General features: G+C 47.6%; 1 protein-coding gene across 1 annotated transcript in view; it reads left to right on the top strand.

The window, feature by feature from the left end:
* LHCGR (luteinizing hormone/choriogonadotropin receptor) overlaps positions 1-14,785 on the top strand; it is an 84,865-nt gene that overhangs the window by 52,151 nt on the left and 17,929 nt on the right. Inside the window, exons 9-10 of the mRNA XM_066266461.1 lie at positions 5,567-5,635; positions 10,591-10,665. Coding sequence (XP_066122558.1) covers positions 5,567-5,635; positions 10,591-10,665 — 144 coding nt within the window. The remainder of the gene's footprint in view (positions 1-5,566; positions 5,636-10,590; positions 10,666-14,785) is intronic.

Below are 14,785 nucleotides of genomic sequence, written 5' to 3'. Positions count from 1 at the left end.
TCCCGGCCAGGGCATAAAGGAGAAGCGCCCATCTGCTTCTCCACCCCTCCCCCTCTCCTTCCTCTCTGTCTCTCTCTTCCCCTCCCACAGCCAAGGCTCCATTGGAGCAAAGATGGCCCGGGCGCTGGGGATGGCTCCTTGGCCTCTGCTCCAGGTGCTAGAGTGGCTCTGGTCGCGACAGAGCGACGCCCCGGAGGGGCAGAGCATCGCCCCCTGGTGGGCAGAGCGTTGCCCCTGGTGGGCGTGCTGGGTGGATCCCGGTTAGGGGCATGTGGGGGAGTCTGTCTGACTGTCTCTCCTCGTTTCCAGCTTCAGAAAAATACAAAAAAAAAAAAAGAGAGAGAGAGAGAGCACAGAAATTCCAGGTTTCATCTGAGAAGAGTTTGGAGGGATATTCTCCAAGTAGGTAGAGCAGTTGATCCATGGACCCTGCTCTCTCTCTGTTTCTCTGATTGGTCACTGTCCCCTTGGGTGACTTTGTTTCTGAAGCAACACCATCCATGCCCATTCCCTAAATCCCTTAATATTAACTTTGAAAATAATGTCTTCTTATTTGACCATCACTCATCAGGTTACCAGCAAAGGCCTTATCTCTTTCTTAAGGCCTTGACAGTCAAAGTATGGTCCATGGTCCAGTCCAATATCTACAGTGTCTTCTGAAAACTGGTCAGAAATGCAAACTCTGAGGACCATACCAAACCTACTGACTCAGAATCTGCATTTTCCCAAGATCCCAAGTGAGTCACACGCACATGAAAGTTTGAGCAGGCATTGTACTAAGATAATACGAGTCATTCTCTTCACTGTACACTTGCCTGACTTCCTTCCCTCTGAGATCTGTGCTGTCATCACATGGGGCATCTTTCTTTGACCCACCATTCAGAAGCAGCATCCGGACCCCATGTCTCATTTGTATGCAACTCCAGTGACCTATGTTCAACTCTGCTCCACACATCCGTATTCCTCTCCCTCTCTCTGCTTTGGTAACAGCCCATGGCAGGACTGTGAGGAGGCAATAAGTGAGCTCGCCCTTAGAGAGAGAGGGCATGGGCTGGATGACCCTGAGATGAGTAGCTGTGAAGCACGAGGAGAGACCCTCTCCAGGGACTCTCTTAGATCTGCCGCTGAAAGGCAGGTGACATGAGAAAATCAGACAGGGATCCGTGCCACAGAGGCTGCGAGCCCCATAGAAGTGGGGGGATTCTGATGAACATTCTAAACTAGGGTCCTGGCAGCAGATAGTAGTGACCTTTGACAATTATCTGTACAGCCACTACCAGGGCATCCACTACAATAGTGTCTCCATGCATGAGGAATGATCCAAATATAAAAGGACTTCAACAAAGTACCACCTGGAGAAAACAGTAGTGAATTCTTCTTTGAGATGGTGTTTGTATAGTTGTTGAATAACAATTTGCTTACAGATACACCACCACAGGGCAGATATTCTGAAATAGTATACTTTGTCCTCCAGCAATGGGCCACATTTTTGAGACCCTGAGGGTCTGTAAACATAAATTAAGCTTTCTTCTTTGAAATCATCCACAACTAGGTGACTGCATGATCCAAGAGGGAGCTAGGGCAGAAGATTAATATAACCCCAGAAATGCTTTTAGAGCCCCAGGAATATTTGGAGTTTGTTATAAGGCAGCGCTCAGAATCAAAGTATCATCTGTGGTTAAGTTCTAAAGCCTGAATCTCATTTTGAATAAAAGGATACCATTCTCTCTGCTTGAATCACAATTACTGACATTTGAATAGAGAACCTAGACAATGCTTTAAAGTAAGGTGCAACTATTACAATAGTGCAGAGGAGGGGAAGATTCCTGTCTGAGCCTGTGACAGCATCTTCACGTCTAAAAGCCCTTCTCCTTTAACTCTGACACCATGATGTTTTGGAAAAAACTTATCTGAAACGGCCCTCCAGACGTTTTAAAGGGCATCATGCATTGTGCAGGCCTGACAACATGAGGTCTCCCACTCGTATTTGTGATTTCTCCAGAGTAAGGAAACCAGTCTTTTAATCAAAAACAATGCTGTGCACTCTATTGTGAGTCTGGGAAGAGCAGAAATGAAGAACAGCAGTTGAAAAGGTAAGAATGTGCCATGTCCCTTGGAAAATTTACACAAGCAGGACCCAGGCTATTAAAAAAAGAAAGAAAGCAAAAGACATAAAAAATGTCCAAATGCAAAAATATCAATGATGCTGACACCGACCAAAGGTGGTTGAGGGCTTTCAGAGAGGAAGTACATCTGGGGCAGCCCAGGCCACCAAACTGACCTGCTCCACCCAGGAAAAGAAAGGCCCCTACTCTGTGGTTTGTTTAGACAGGTAGCTGCTGTTCATGAAAATTCTGTCCGGAGTACAAAAAGGGAGAGCGGGAGGCCACTACTGAGTGTATGCTTAAGTATTTTCTGTGTTCCAGAACCTATTTCTAAGTGCTTAACATGTTTACTGTTTTAATTCTCACAGCTGCCTTGAGGTCAATACTATCATTATCACCCCTATTTTCAGATTAGGAAATTGAGACACAGAGAGGTTAAGTAACTTGTCCAGAGTAATTTAGCTCAGAAGGTGCAGACTAGGATTCAAGCCCAGGCAGTAGGGCTCAGGGCCTGTGGGCTGCACTCTGAGGTATCCCTGAGAGCATTGTAAGCCCTCCAAAAAGTACAAAATCCTAACATGTGTCAAAACTAGGATCAAGGCAGCACCTAGCAGTGATGGGGAACGGCACCCAGACTGCTGGCAGCCTTGCTTCGCCACGACCACAGCAGGGTTACTTTCCTTTGACCCACTACACATGTAGCTTCGTCACTTACAAGGCAGGGAAAGCAATAAGGGCACCGGATATGGACTCAGTTCTGACCAACAGACCATCTGACGTGCACTATGGAAATGATGAGAACCGCTTCATCCGATGACACATCCTAGGTAAGGGGTCCCAAAGTGGCATGCCTAAGGCTCCCTGGGGGAGCTTGCTATAAAAGCGCATGTGCCTGGAGGCCACTCTCAGAGTCTGATTCCAAAGGTTGCAGGGCCACCCCCTCCGCCCCAGGCAGTAGGTCTGAGTCTGTGTTTTTGGTGAGCAGCTCTGCTGATTCTGATTCAGTGGACAGAGAAGAATGCTTTGACAAACACCAGCCTGGACTCTAAGGAAATCCAGTTTCAGAGAGGTTCACAGAAAAGACAGGTATGATTCTTTCATCGAAGAGAGATTGCTATACATGACAAGAAGCCACCATATGACAAAGTATTGCCAAAAATAATATTCTAAGTGTAAAATGAAAAAAGAAGATTCCAGTGGGATTGCGTGCTAAGGAGGCAAGAAGGTTCTCTGTAATTATACAAGACAACAGGTATAAACCAAGTACCCATCCCCTCAGCTTCTACAGTGCAAACGGAGAAGAAAAATGATTGGGAGAATGGCATACAGTAATCAATCACAGAATACAGTTAAGAGCTAGCATGTGAGGCTTTACACTCGGGAGACTCCCAGAAGAAAGCACACGAGAGCTGGGCAAGCCGGGGAAGGCTCTTCCTCCTGCAGCAGGACAGGGCTACGCTCTGCCCGGCCTGATGGCTGGGCGCCTGCTGGGTAGCAGGCATTGTGAGAGGCCTGAGGACTCGTGGGATGAATTAAACATGCTCCCCTGCTCTCTCTGGACTTAATCTAATAAGGAGACTTTACAAATTATTTCATAACCTCGGTATTTTCTGAATTTCAGTGTTTAGATATCGTGCTTCAACATGAATCCTATACTATTTACATGTATGCTGGTTTATCTCAGGTGGGCTGTGGATTGATGGAGAGAACCCCTACACACACACACACACACACACACACACACCACAGAAAACATACATACACACTGCACACATACACAGTACACATGTACCAAGATAAAATTCCATGCTTGCTTTAACACAGGCCCGGAAAACCTTTCAGATAACAGCCCCATGGAGCGAGAGCAAGTGGAGAATGCGTCTGAACTGTTTCTCAAGTCGCGTCCCCCAGACTGTGCCTGACACAGCCAGGCAGCCGCCAGCAACCTGCGAAGGGGAGCCAGGGTCCTGCCAGACACAGGAGTTGCATTTCACATTTTACCACAGCCCTTTCCGACTCGAGACTTGAATGATTGACTGTTCATGAAGAACTTACACAAATATTTCTAACTAAGAATGTGGCTTTCAAACTTGTTTGACTATAATTTGTAGTAGGAAATTTATCTTCCATAGATCCACTTGATCATCCAGTTAATTTAACATACACTTGTTGTAATCATCCCAGGTGCCAGCCACTGTTCTAGATGCAGAGGATTGATTCTGCAATAAACAGAACAGTTTACACTCTGCTGGGGGAGGCAGACAATGAACTAGTATAATACAATCGTGGGTCACATGGAGATAAAGCAACAGAAGGGAAAAAAATCAGAGAAAGGGAATAGGGAAGGCTGAGATGCTGGAGGGGGGAGGATTATGGTTTAAACGGGGCCAGGAAAGGCCATGCTGGGAATCAAATACAGCCCTGCAGGAAGAGGAAGACAGCATCATCCCAGGGAAGAAAAGTGAAAACTACCAGTGAATCTGATGTGCTGGAAGTAGCCACAAAGTGTGTTCTGGTCCCATTTCTGCCTCCCATGGGCTTTAGACAAGTCACTTTCCTCTCTGATCCTAGTTCTTTTTTTGAAAAATGAATGGGTGCCATTCAATTCTCCCCAAGTTTCTTTCTGGCTCCAATATTTCCCAGCATCTGTGTTCTAAGGAGCTTCTAATGTCTTATTCTGGGCAAATACAAACACACACAGAGATGTATACTAATATGTACATAACATTGAAAAATTGTGGAACAAAATTTCATAAACAGTGCTACCCTAATTGTATGCAGTACACTAATATTTTCCATTCTGTTCTAATCACTTCTATTTTATATTTTAAAATACTGATTGCACCCAACTAAATTGATTTCATTACCCACTAATGGGTCTTAAAGAACTGTTTACAGGCATTGAAATCTTCTTGGTTGTGAGGCCAGATATGGCCTCACCAAAACCACATACTCACCGGGTAGAAAGGACAGCCAGCTCAGCACGGGAGTCCTCCTCTGCACTCAGCTCAGCCTCAGCAACTCAGAACGCCCGTGTGCCCACACAGGCCCCCAGACTGGCAGGCCGGACCTGAGCATAGACCGCTCTGGCCTCAAATCCCAGTTCGGCCACTGTTTTCTTGGACCTTAAGCAAACTACACAACAATACTGAGGCTTAGGTTTCTAATCTAGATAATAGAAATGACAATGAAGATTGAGTCATAAATATATGTAGAAAGGCTGGTTAATTATTAATGATACTTAATAACCACTTAAAATTGGTGGTAATGAAGGTAGTAACAAACTGGAGCAAAAAGGAAAGGTTCATTTTCCCAGGAACTTAGAACCTCCAGTGTTAGCAAAACATAAGCTAGACATTGTGGGTGCCAGTAATTATCCTAGTAATAAATATCACAGGAGAAAGAAGGTGTGATTTCAAACTGTTTCTTTCGATCCTAAACCCTCTCTCTTCCCTCTTCAGCAAACTATATGGAAATGGATTAGAAGAAATACAAAGTCATGCATTCAACGGGACAACTCTGATTTCCCTGTGAGTATGCTTATTTCCCCAGCTCATGAATAAAAATGAAATATTACTCTAGCTACCAGATCACATTCAATTTTCAGCAACTAACTCAGGACAAAAATAAACTTTCAAGTGGCTAGTCCTAAGTGTTTCACGCATGTTACTAGGCAACTGGCTGGCTGGAAACCCCAGAGCACCCTGATTTCAAAGATAAATGCAGCCTGGATACATTGAAGTTGACAGCTTGCTGAAATATTCAACACCCTACTTTGGGCTCCTCCATCTCTCAGCCTCCTTCCCTGGCCCCCTTGCTCAGCTTGAGGGTGTGTTAGAGGCAGTATTTCAGCAAGCATGATTTCTTCCCACTGGCCCCACTGCAGAGAAATCAAGTAACACCATTTACCAGCTAATCAGCCATAACGTCCCCACTCAGAGTCCTATCTCCCTACTGCTGGGGTTGGGGGGGAAGGACAGGCAATAGGTTGCTCATTTTCTATGGGGTAAGGGAGCCCCTTGCATTTTCACCACACCCCTCTCGAGTCCCAGTGTTAACAGCTTTTAAATGAAGGGGAGCATCCCAACCAACTGGTTCCTTCATTGTTCTCTACCTCTTTCTATGTAGGGCTCCTTTTCTATAAGTGTGGTTCATTCACAATCCCCCTTGTGGGGACCCATAACAGGTACAAGGTGAAGTGATGGTCACATGACAGCTGTGTATAATAAAAACTAAGAGCACATGAAAACCACAACTAAAGATAAAATTAAGAAAAATAAACAAAAAGACTAATATAATAAATAGATCATATAAACTTGGCCAACACCAGTGCTTCTCAAACTTTAATACACATAATAGCACAGAGATGATTAAAACACAGGTTCCCGAGCCCCACGCCCAAAGACAGCAGGATAGACTCAGAATTTGCAATGTTAACAAAACTCCCAGGAGATGCTGATGCTGCCGATTGAAGTTGAGGAGCATACGTCTATGTAACATAACATTTATTCTGACTATAGATATTACCCAAAGACTCTATTATATTGATAACATGCTATGTAGCTTGGTGGCTGAGAGAACAGATCTAAGAATCACTAACTCAGACACTGTATCCAGCCCTACTATTTATCAGCTACCTTAGAGAAGTTACTAAATCTATCTAAGCCAGTGTTCACACTATAAAATGGAACCACTAATAGGCTTGTTTTGAGGCTACCCCAACCCAAGAAATGAAAAGGTCTGTTTTGTATCCTCAATACTTAATATAGCACCTGGCACAGAGTAGAGGTTTATATATTATTTATTACATTGCATAGTTAATTAATTATGAATGAATAAATGATAAATAAGATTATATTTTTATGCTTTTAGCATAGGCCTGGCACATACTAAGTGCTCAAGAAACAGTAGTTTTTAAAAAATTCGTGCTTCCTATCATAGAGTAAATTTTTGTCATTTTGTTGTTGTTGTTGATTTGAATTTAATGAAGGGTTCACTCTAGCCAATTGAAGCCATTTCTGCCAAATGTAAATCAGAAGAATATCCTCGCTTGGTACAGTTCTCTCAGCTGCCTCATTCCATTATTCACCCAACAAGTATTGGCTAAGCATCGGCTGTGTGTAGAGAAACATGCTATATTTTAAGAGAAAATGAACAAGAGTAAGCGCTGGTGTTTGCCCCACAGGAGCTTACAGCCTAGGAAGAAACATCTCCAAATGGTGTGTAAGCTGTACACTAAGCAGTGACTGAAACGAAAGAGAGGGAGGAGGGATCAGAGAAAGCCTCGCGAGAGAGGTAGATGTTGGGCTGGGCCTGACACAGACAGACAAAGACAGAAGGACAGTGCATTCCAGGCAGACCCTCCCAGGGGAGGGCGTATGAGATGTATGCATAAACCAGCAAACAGCACCTTTAAGAGAGTTCTAGTTTGTGGGTTAGGAACAAAGCAGGAAGTGCCCTAGAAGCCAGAGAAAAGAACTGGACTCTGTTCTGTAGAAAATGAGAAGCTGTTGAAAGTTCTGGGATGGGGAGTGTGAGAGAGGTGCTTAGAGACGGTCATCTGTTAGCATGGAGGACAGACGGCTGGAATGGGCAGTTCAGATCTAGCGACACAGGTGTCAGAGTTATCTGAATGGAGGGGGCAGCTGCAGTCCTTTGTGACTGAGGTCACCTGGACAAGGGGGGAAAATAAATGGACTGAATATAAAATAGGGGGAAAAGCAAGACACGAGGAAGGGAAGCCAAAGCAAGAGCAAACAGGTGGAAGGAAAAGCAGGAGGTGCATCGTTAGGCAGTCAGGGAAAATAGGACCTCAGGAAGCAGGGCCTTGGCCAGCCACGTCTCAGCTTCAGAGACGGCAAAATGGTGTGGACTTCGAAAAACACAATCAGTCAAGATTCTGTGCCCCCCCCCCACTCATTGCTGGGAGAAAGAGGAAACCAAGAATACAAATCAGTTTAATTCACTTATTCATTCAGTAAACATTTATTAAGCATCAACAATATATTGGGCACTATGTTAAGTGAAGGATTACAATGGTAGAGTAGAAACAGTCCTTGCCCTCATGAAATTTCTGTTCTAGCACAAGAGACAGACAAAAAGGAAGTAAATTAATTTCTTGCAGGTAGTAATATATACTGTGAAGAAATAACCTGTCACTGAGGTCTGTGAGGTTACAGAAGGGCAACTGACTTTAGGTAAAGTGACACCCTCACTGAGAATATGATATTTAGGCTGAACCTAAAAGATGACAAGGAGTCTACCATGGCCATAGCAAAGGGAAATGTGTTACAGAAAGAAGCAGCAGCATGTGCGAAGGTCCTGAGCTAGGAAAGAAGAAAAGTTTATAAGCTCCGGGAACAGTGTGGGTGGAGGGTCATCGGCAAGGGGAAGTCTGATGTGAGATACACAGGCAGGCAGAGCAGGAGTATATTGTGCAGGGGCCATGGGAAGGAGTCTAGATTCTCTTCTAAGGACATAAAGACCCGCTGCAGAATTTCAGCACAGAAGGAGGAGGAATTTTCAAAGCAGTCAAACAAAATTTGCAAACTCTACATTCAGCCCAGTGTCCGACACCTTCCTCATAAGTAGGCCTGTCCAAAGTTGGTCAGAACAATGACAACAAAGCTCTGCAAAGTTCTCAAACACACTACTCACTGAGGCAAGACGGGGTGGAGAGGCGCAGCACCAGAGGTTGTCCTCAGACACCTCCGGGGGTCCGAGAGTCAGTGCCCATCGTTCCCAGAGCACCCAGGGGGGAGTCTGGGGGTTTCCCACTGGGCTTCAAAGGTCATTCTGCCTGTGCTTCTCATCCCCAAAGGACCGTGTCACCTGGGAGAATTTCCAAAAGTGACTCCCAGAAAAACGTGGTACATGAATTTGATTTCTTTTTGACCACGTTACTTAGTGCAGAGTTATCAGTATACAAACAGATCTGAGTTTTAATAAGACATGCAAAATGCTGTCATTTGAAAAACTAGTTTGACCTGGCTGACATGAGGAGGATTTGCTCACAGAGCCCAGTTTCAACAATGTGTGACCATAACTGGACCTAATTAAAACAAACCAAATCAGGAAGAAGAGCCATGGAGGCTTGGGAGGGAAAATTTCTTTTGATTTAGATTTTAAGCAGCAATTGACTTGGACAACCTCATCTTTTTGAAAGTAGGAATACACCCAGGGGAAGGGACGATGTGAGACTTGACGGATGCGTTCTGATGAAAAGGGCTGAGGCATTACAAGGAGAAAGCTTGGTAGGAGCCTGTGAAAAACAGCAACCCAGGGAGGGGGACAGGGGCTTTTGCAGTTTTTAAATGGCAGGCATGATGTGGAGACAGGCAGAAAGACGCTGGAGAAGACCTAATGCTGTGAGATGGCCAGGTCACCCCTAGGCATCCTGCAAGAGAAGGTGGCTTGGGCGTCAGTGCCTCTGTTTTGCCATGTAACACTGTAACAGGACACGGAAGAATCACGTGCCCATGCTCAAAAATCATCGCACAACAATGCATGTCTACTGTGCCCACTCTCCAGGGTTTCCAGAATGCTCCGAGTCACCACCCTTCTCTTATGGGAAGAAAGTGCTGAAAAGAAGGCTGGCAAGCCTGAGCCCAGGGCCTCCTCGTCCAGCACCCTTGTCACCCAGAGAAGGGCCCGTGCTTGGAGACACCAGCCTCCGGGCCCAGGCAGGAGGCTACTTAGGGAGCCAGCCTGAGTGCCCCCTGAGCTGCTCTAATTAAAGGGAACAGAAGCCCTCAGGTAGCCACTGCCTGCGCAGCTGTGGGCTCCCACCACAGGCCTAAGAGCAGTGGCCCTGAGCCCTTTTGTTTTCATAGCACGCACACCGGGTGATGATCGCAGACACAGCACAGACCATCAGGACACCCAGGTTATGGGACAATTTTCTACACAGCCTGTTCTCCCTCCCATTTCTCACCCACTTAGACATGCATAATTGGGGGAGGGGTTCAATTAACATGATAAAAGGGGTAACTGAATGAACCCTACTTTTTCTTTTCAAGTAAAGTATTTGCAAACCTCAGTCTCCCAGCAGTAAATGCTGAGCCTCCAAGGCCAGGCCAGCTGAGAGCCTTGAGACCAGGCAGGCTCACTTCCACCCTCAGCCTTGACGTGTGGGGCAGCATTTTCCCCTCACCCAGCTGGCTGACAGTAACTTTCCATTGCTCCCGGGCAGGAGGGTGCCAATGTTAAATTGTAGGACAAAGGGTTCCATCAAAAAGGGGCAATTGCAGGAAAAAAGTGGGGCCACACACACTCAAAATTCCACAATTTGGCCAAGCACATTCAAAATTCCACAATTTGGCCAAGCACTAGCTTGTCTTTGTACACATGGCCTACAGTCCCCCCTTGCACCCTCCAGCCCTGAGCACTATGCACACGCTGGTCCAAACATGAGCATGCACAGCTCTGATGTTTGTACCTTACACCAGAGGTACAAACCGCACTAATGACACTGTTCTTCCCACAGGGAGCTAAAGGGAAACGCACAGCTGAAGAAGATGCACCATGAAGCCTTCCAGGGGGCCACGGGGCCCAGCATCTTGTGAGTACAGTGGCACTGCCTCCCCTCCTGATCCAGTGCACCCCACCCTGCAGTCCTGCTAAGGGTGTCCAGCCACATCATCCCCAGCCTAGCTGGTGGGGCATCAGCCACTGCATGTGGAAGGGCTGCCATGACAAAGCACCACACACAGCACGGCTTAAACAACAGACACTTGTTGTCTCAGTTCTGAGGGTAGACGTCTGAAATCGGCTGTCAGCAGAGTTGGCTCCTCCTGAGACTGTGAGGGAAGGCTCTGCTCCAGGCCACTCCTCACTGCAGGCAGTTCCTTCTGCTCATGGCAGTATAATGCCAACCACTACATGGCACTGTGTGTGTGTGTCTGTCTCCAACTTTCCTTCTTTTTGTAAGATACCAGTCCTACTGGATTAGGGTTCATCCTAATGAGCTCATTTTAACTGATTACCTCTATAAAGGCCCTATTTCCGCCTGACCAGGCGGTGGTGCAGTGGATGGAGCATCAGACTGGGACGCAGAAGACCCAGGTTCGAGACCCCGAAGTCGCCAGCTTGAGCGCAGGCTCATCTAGTTTGAGCAAGGCTCACCAGCTTGAGCCCAAGGTTGCTGACTTGAGCAAGGAGTCACTCGGTCTGCTGTAGCCCTCTGGTCAAGAAACGTATGAGAAAACAATCAATGAACAACTAAGGTGCCACAATGAAGAACTGATGCTTCCTGTCTGTCTGTCCCTCTGTCTGACTCTGTCTCTCTCTCTCTCGCTCTATCTCTCTCTCTCTCTCTCTCACACACACACACACACACACACACACACAAGACCCTATTTCCAAATAAAGTCACATTCTGAGGAAATGGAAGGTTAGGACTTCAATGTATGAATCTGGGAGACACAATTGAACCTGTCACATTAAACACAAAGGGCTGTCTCGCATGCTGGCAGCGGGAGTTGCCTACTAGGCACCTATTCGTGGCGATCCAAGACCAGAGGTCTGACTCGCCCCCACACTTGGCTGACTGGGCTGATGCTCTGTGCATCGGGCTCTCTGAGGGTGTGGGAGCAGAGCCAAGTTCCCTTCGCTTTGGAAGTTTAGTGTAAAGACACATGGGAACAGTAAGAGGAATAGGAAATTGAATGAGTTGTCTCCCGACAAAACCTCTGGAAGCCTGAAACATCCTCCAGGAAACAATTACAGCTGCAGCCAGGGTTCAGGGAGAAGCGCAGCAGGATCCAGACACCACAGCACCCATGCAGGGGGACCTCTCACCCCTCCACAGAGGCACCGGGCCATTGCTCCCTACTCTAGATGCTGTTACTCATGCCTCCAACAAGCATGGGCTGGACACGCCCTGCTTGCCAGGCACCGTGCTGGAGAGACTGGGGAGCAAAACAGCTTTGGTTCTTTCCCTTAAAGGGATTATGGTCATGTAGGGCAAATAACAATAAACAGACAAAGCAATAAACAGGTATGGTATTTTAGAATGGCAAAAGTGCCAGAAAGATAGTGGGCAGAAGCATGGGCGATGGCAGACAGGATCAAGGTAAATAAAATATGTAGTGTGCCAGATGGTGTTGGCTCAGAAGACTCGGTTGGTGGGAAGAAGGAGTTCTAGGGAAGTGGAGTTACCATTTCGAAGAGGATGGTCAGGAAAGGATATCTTAAAATTTTGTCATGCAAGCAAACACCTGAAAGAAGTAAGACAGTGAGTTATGTGCATTTCAGCAGGAAGAGCATTCCAGGCAGAGGGAACAGCAAAAACAATGGCCTTGAGGCTGGAACTTGCCTTGTGTATGGATGACCAGAAGGAGGCCAGCATGGCAGAATGAGCAAAGAGGACAGTCCCCGAGAATAAGGACAGAGAGGGCCTGTGACCACGATAAGGACTTTGCCTACTTACTCTCTGAGTGAGATGAAGAGACTTTAGGGGCTTACGCAGGGAAAAAAATGAACTTACCCAGTGACTTTTTATATCCTAGCTCCTGCCAGTATCAACTCATGATTCTACTTTCTATCTCCCACTATTATAAACCCCAACCTCTGTCCACTTCTTAGCTCTGCCACTATCAACTTCTGACCATCTACTTTCTAACTCCTGTCCACCATCAACTCTTGCCTGTCTACTTCCTACCCCACCACCATCAAACCCTGATTGTACTAGTGCCTGGCCCCCACTGGTACCAAACCCTGACTGTGCTAGCCTAGCCCCCACCACCATCAAACATCGACTGTACTAGTGCCTGGCCCCACCACCATCAAACCCCGACTGTACTAGTGCCTGGCTCCCACTGGTACCAAACCCTGACTGTACTAGTGCCTGGCCCCACCACCATCAAACCCTGACTGTACTAGTGCCTGGCCCCCACCACCATCAAACCCTGACTGTACTAGTGCCTGGCCCCACCACCATCAAACCCCGACTGTACTAGTGCCTGGCCCCCACCACCATTAAACCCTGACTGTACTAGGCCTGGCCCCACCACCATCAAACCCCGACTGTACTAGTGCCTGGCCCCCCCACCATCAAACCCCAACTGTACTAGTGCCTGGCCCCACCACCATCAAACCCTGACTGTACTAGTGCCTGGCCCCCACCACCATCAAACCCCGACTGTACTAGTGCCTGGCCCCACCACCATTAAACCCTGACTGTACTAGGCCTGGCCCCCACCACCATCAAACCCCGACTGTACTAGTGCCTGGCCCCACCACCATCAAACCCCGACTGTACTAGTGCCTGGCCCCCACCACCATCAAACCCCGACTGTACTAGTGCCTGGCCCCCACCACCATCAAACCCCGACTGTACTAGTGCCTGGCCCCCACCACCATCAAACCCCGACTGTACTAGTGCCTGGCCCCCACCACCATCAAACCCCGACTGTACTAGTGCCTGGCCCCCACCACCATCAAACCCCAACTGTACTAGTGCCTGGCCCCCACCACCATCAAACCCTGACTGTACTAGTGCCTGGCCCCACCACCATTAAACCCCGACTGCACTAGTGCCTAGCCCCACCACCATTAAACCCTGACTGTACTAGTGCCTGGCCCCCACCACCATCAAACCCTGACTGTACTAGTGCCTGGCCCCCACCACCATCAAACCCCGACTGTACTAGTGCCTGGCCCCACCACCATCAAACCCCGACTGTACTAGTGCCTGGCCCCACCACCATCAAACCCTGACTGTACTAGTGCCTAGCCCCACCACCATTAAACCCTGACTGTACTAGGCCTGGCCCCCATCACCATCAAACCCTGACTGTACTAGTGCCTAGCCCATCACCATCAAACCCTGACTGTACTAGTGCCTGGCCCCCACCACCATCAAACCCTGACTGTACTAGTGCCTGGCCCCCATTACCATCAAACCCTGACTGTACTAGTGCCTAGCCCCATCACCATCAAACCCCGACTGTACTAGTGCCTGGCCCCACCACCATCAAACCCTGACTGTACTAGTGCCTGGCCCCACCACCATCAAACCCCGACTGTACTAGTGCCTGGCTCCCACCACCATTAAACCCTGACTTCATCTATTCTCCAATTCCTACCACCATCCATTCTGTGTTCTTCCTAACTCCCCCCACCAAAACTCCTGAGCCTCTTTACTTCTCTCTACTTTCCACTCCATCTCATGGCTTCTGCATACTTATGGCTTCCACTATTTCATGGCTCCTGCCCACTTCTTTCTCTGCTGTCTCTCAGCTTCTGCCATCCTACTCTAGGGCTCCCTTTCTATATGTTTTATATTTAACATTCACCAGACTCAGAATCTTACAAGTTAGTTGAATGCTCTCCAGTCTAGCACACCCTGTAGGCAGAGCTCTTATGGCAAGCTGGCTGCCTACCTGGTCACTGGACAGCTAAAGAGAGTTGCCTATGGGTCAGGCACAGGATAAGACGGAGTTAGTGTGGCCACAAGGCCCCCTGCATGTCAGTCTTTGATTGAAGAGCTGCTTGGACAATCTGCTTAGAAATGACTGTCAGCACTGCAGGCACCTGGTCGTCTCCAGGACAGTGGGACAGACTGTATCTCCTACGTCCAAGCAGCCATTCTCCTTATACCCTGTGGATTTAAGTGGTGTCTATAGGCATTCCTTCCACCCACACCCCAAAAATATTTCCACAACTGGTCTGTCACTGAG

Source organism: Saccopteryx bilineata, chromosome 3 (assembly GCF_036850765.1).
Source record: "Saccopteryx bilineata isolate mSacBil1 chromosome 3, mSacBil1_pri_phased_curated, whole genome shotgun sequence".
NCBI classification, from domain to species: domain Eukaryota; kingdom Metazoa; phylum Chordata; class Mammalia; order Chiroptera; family Emballonuridae; genus Saccopteryx; species Saccopteryx bilineata.
Note: the sequence above shows the minus strand (reverse complement) of the source record. Positions and strands in the feature narration are given on the sequence as shown.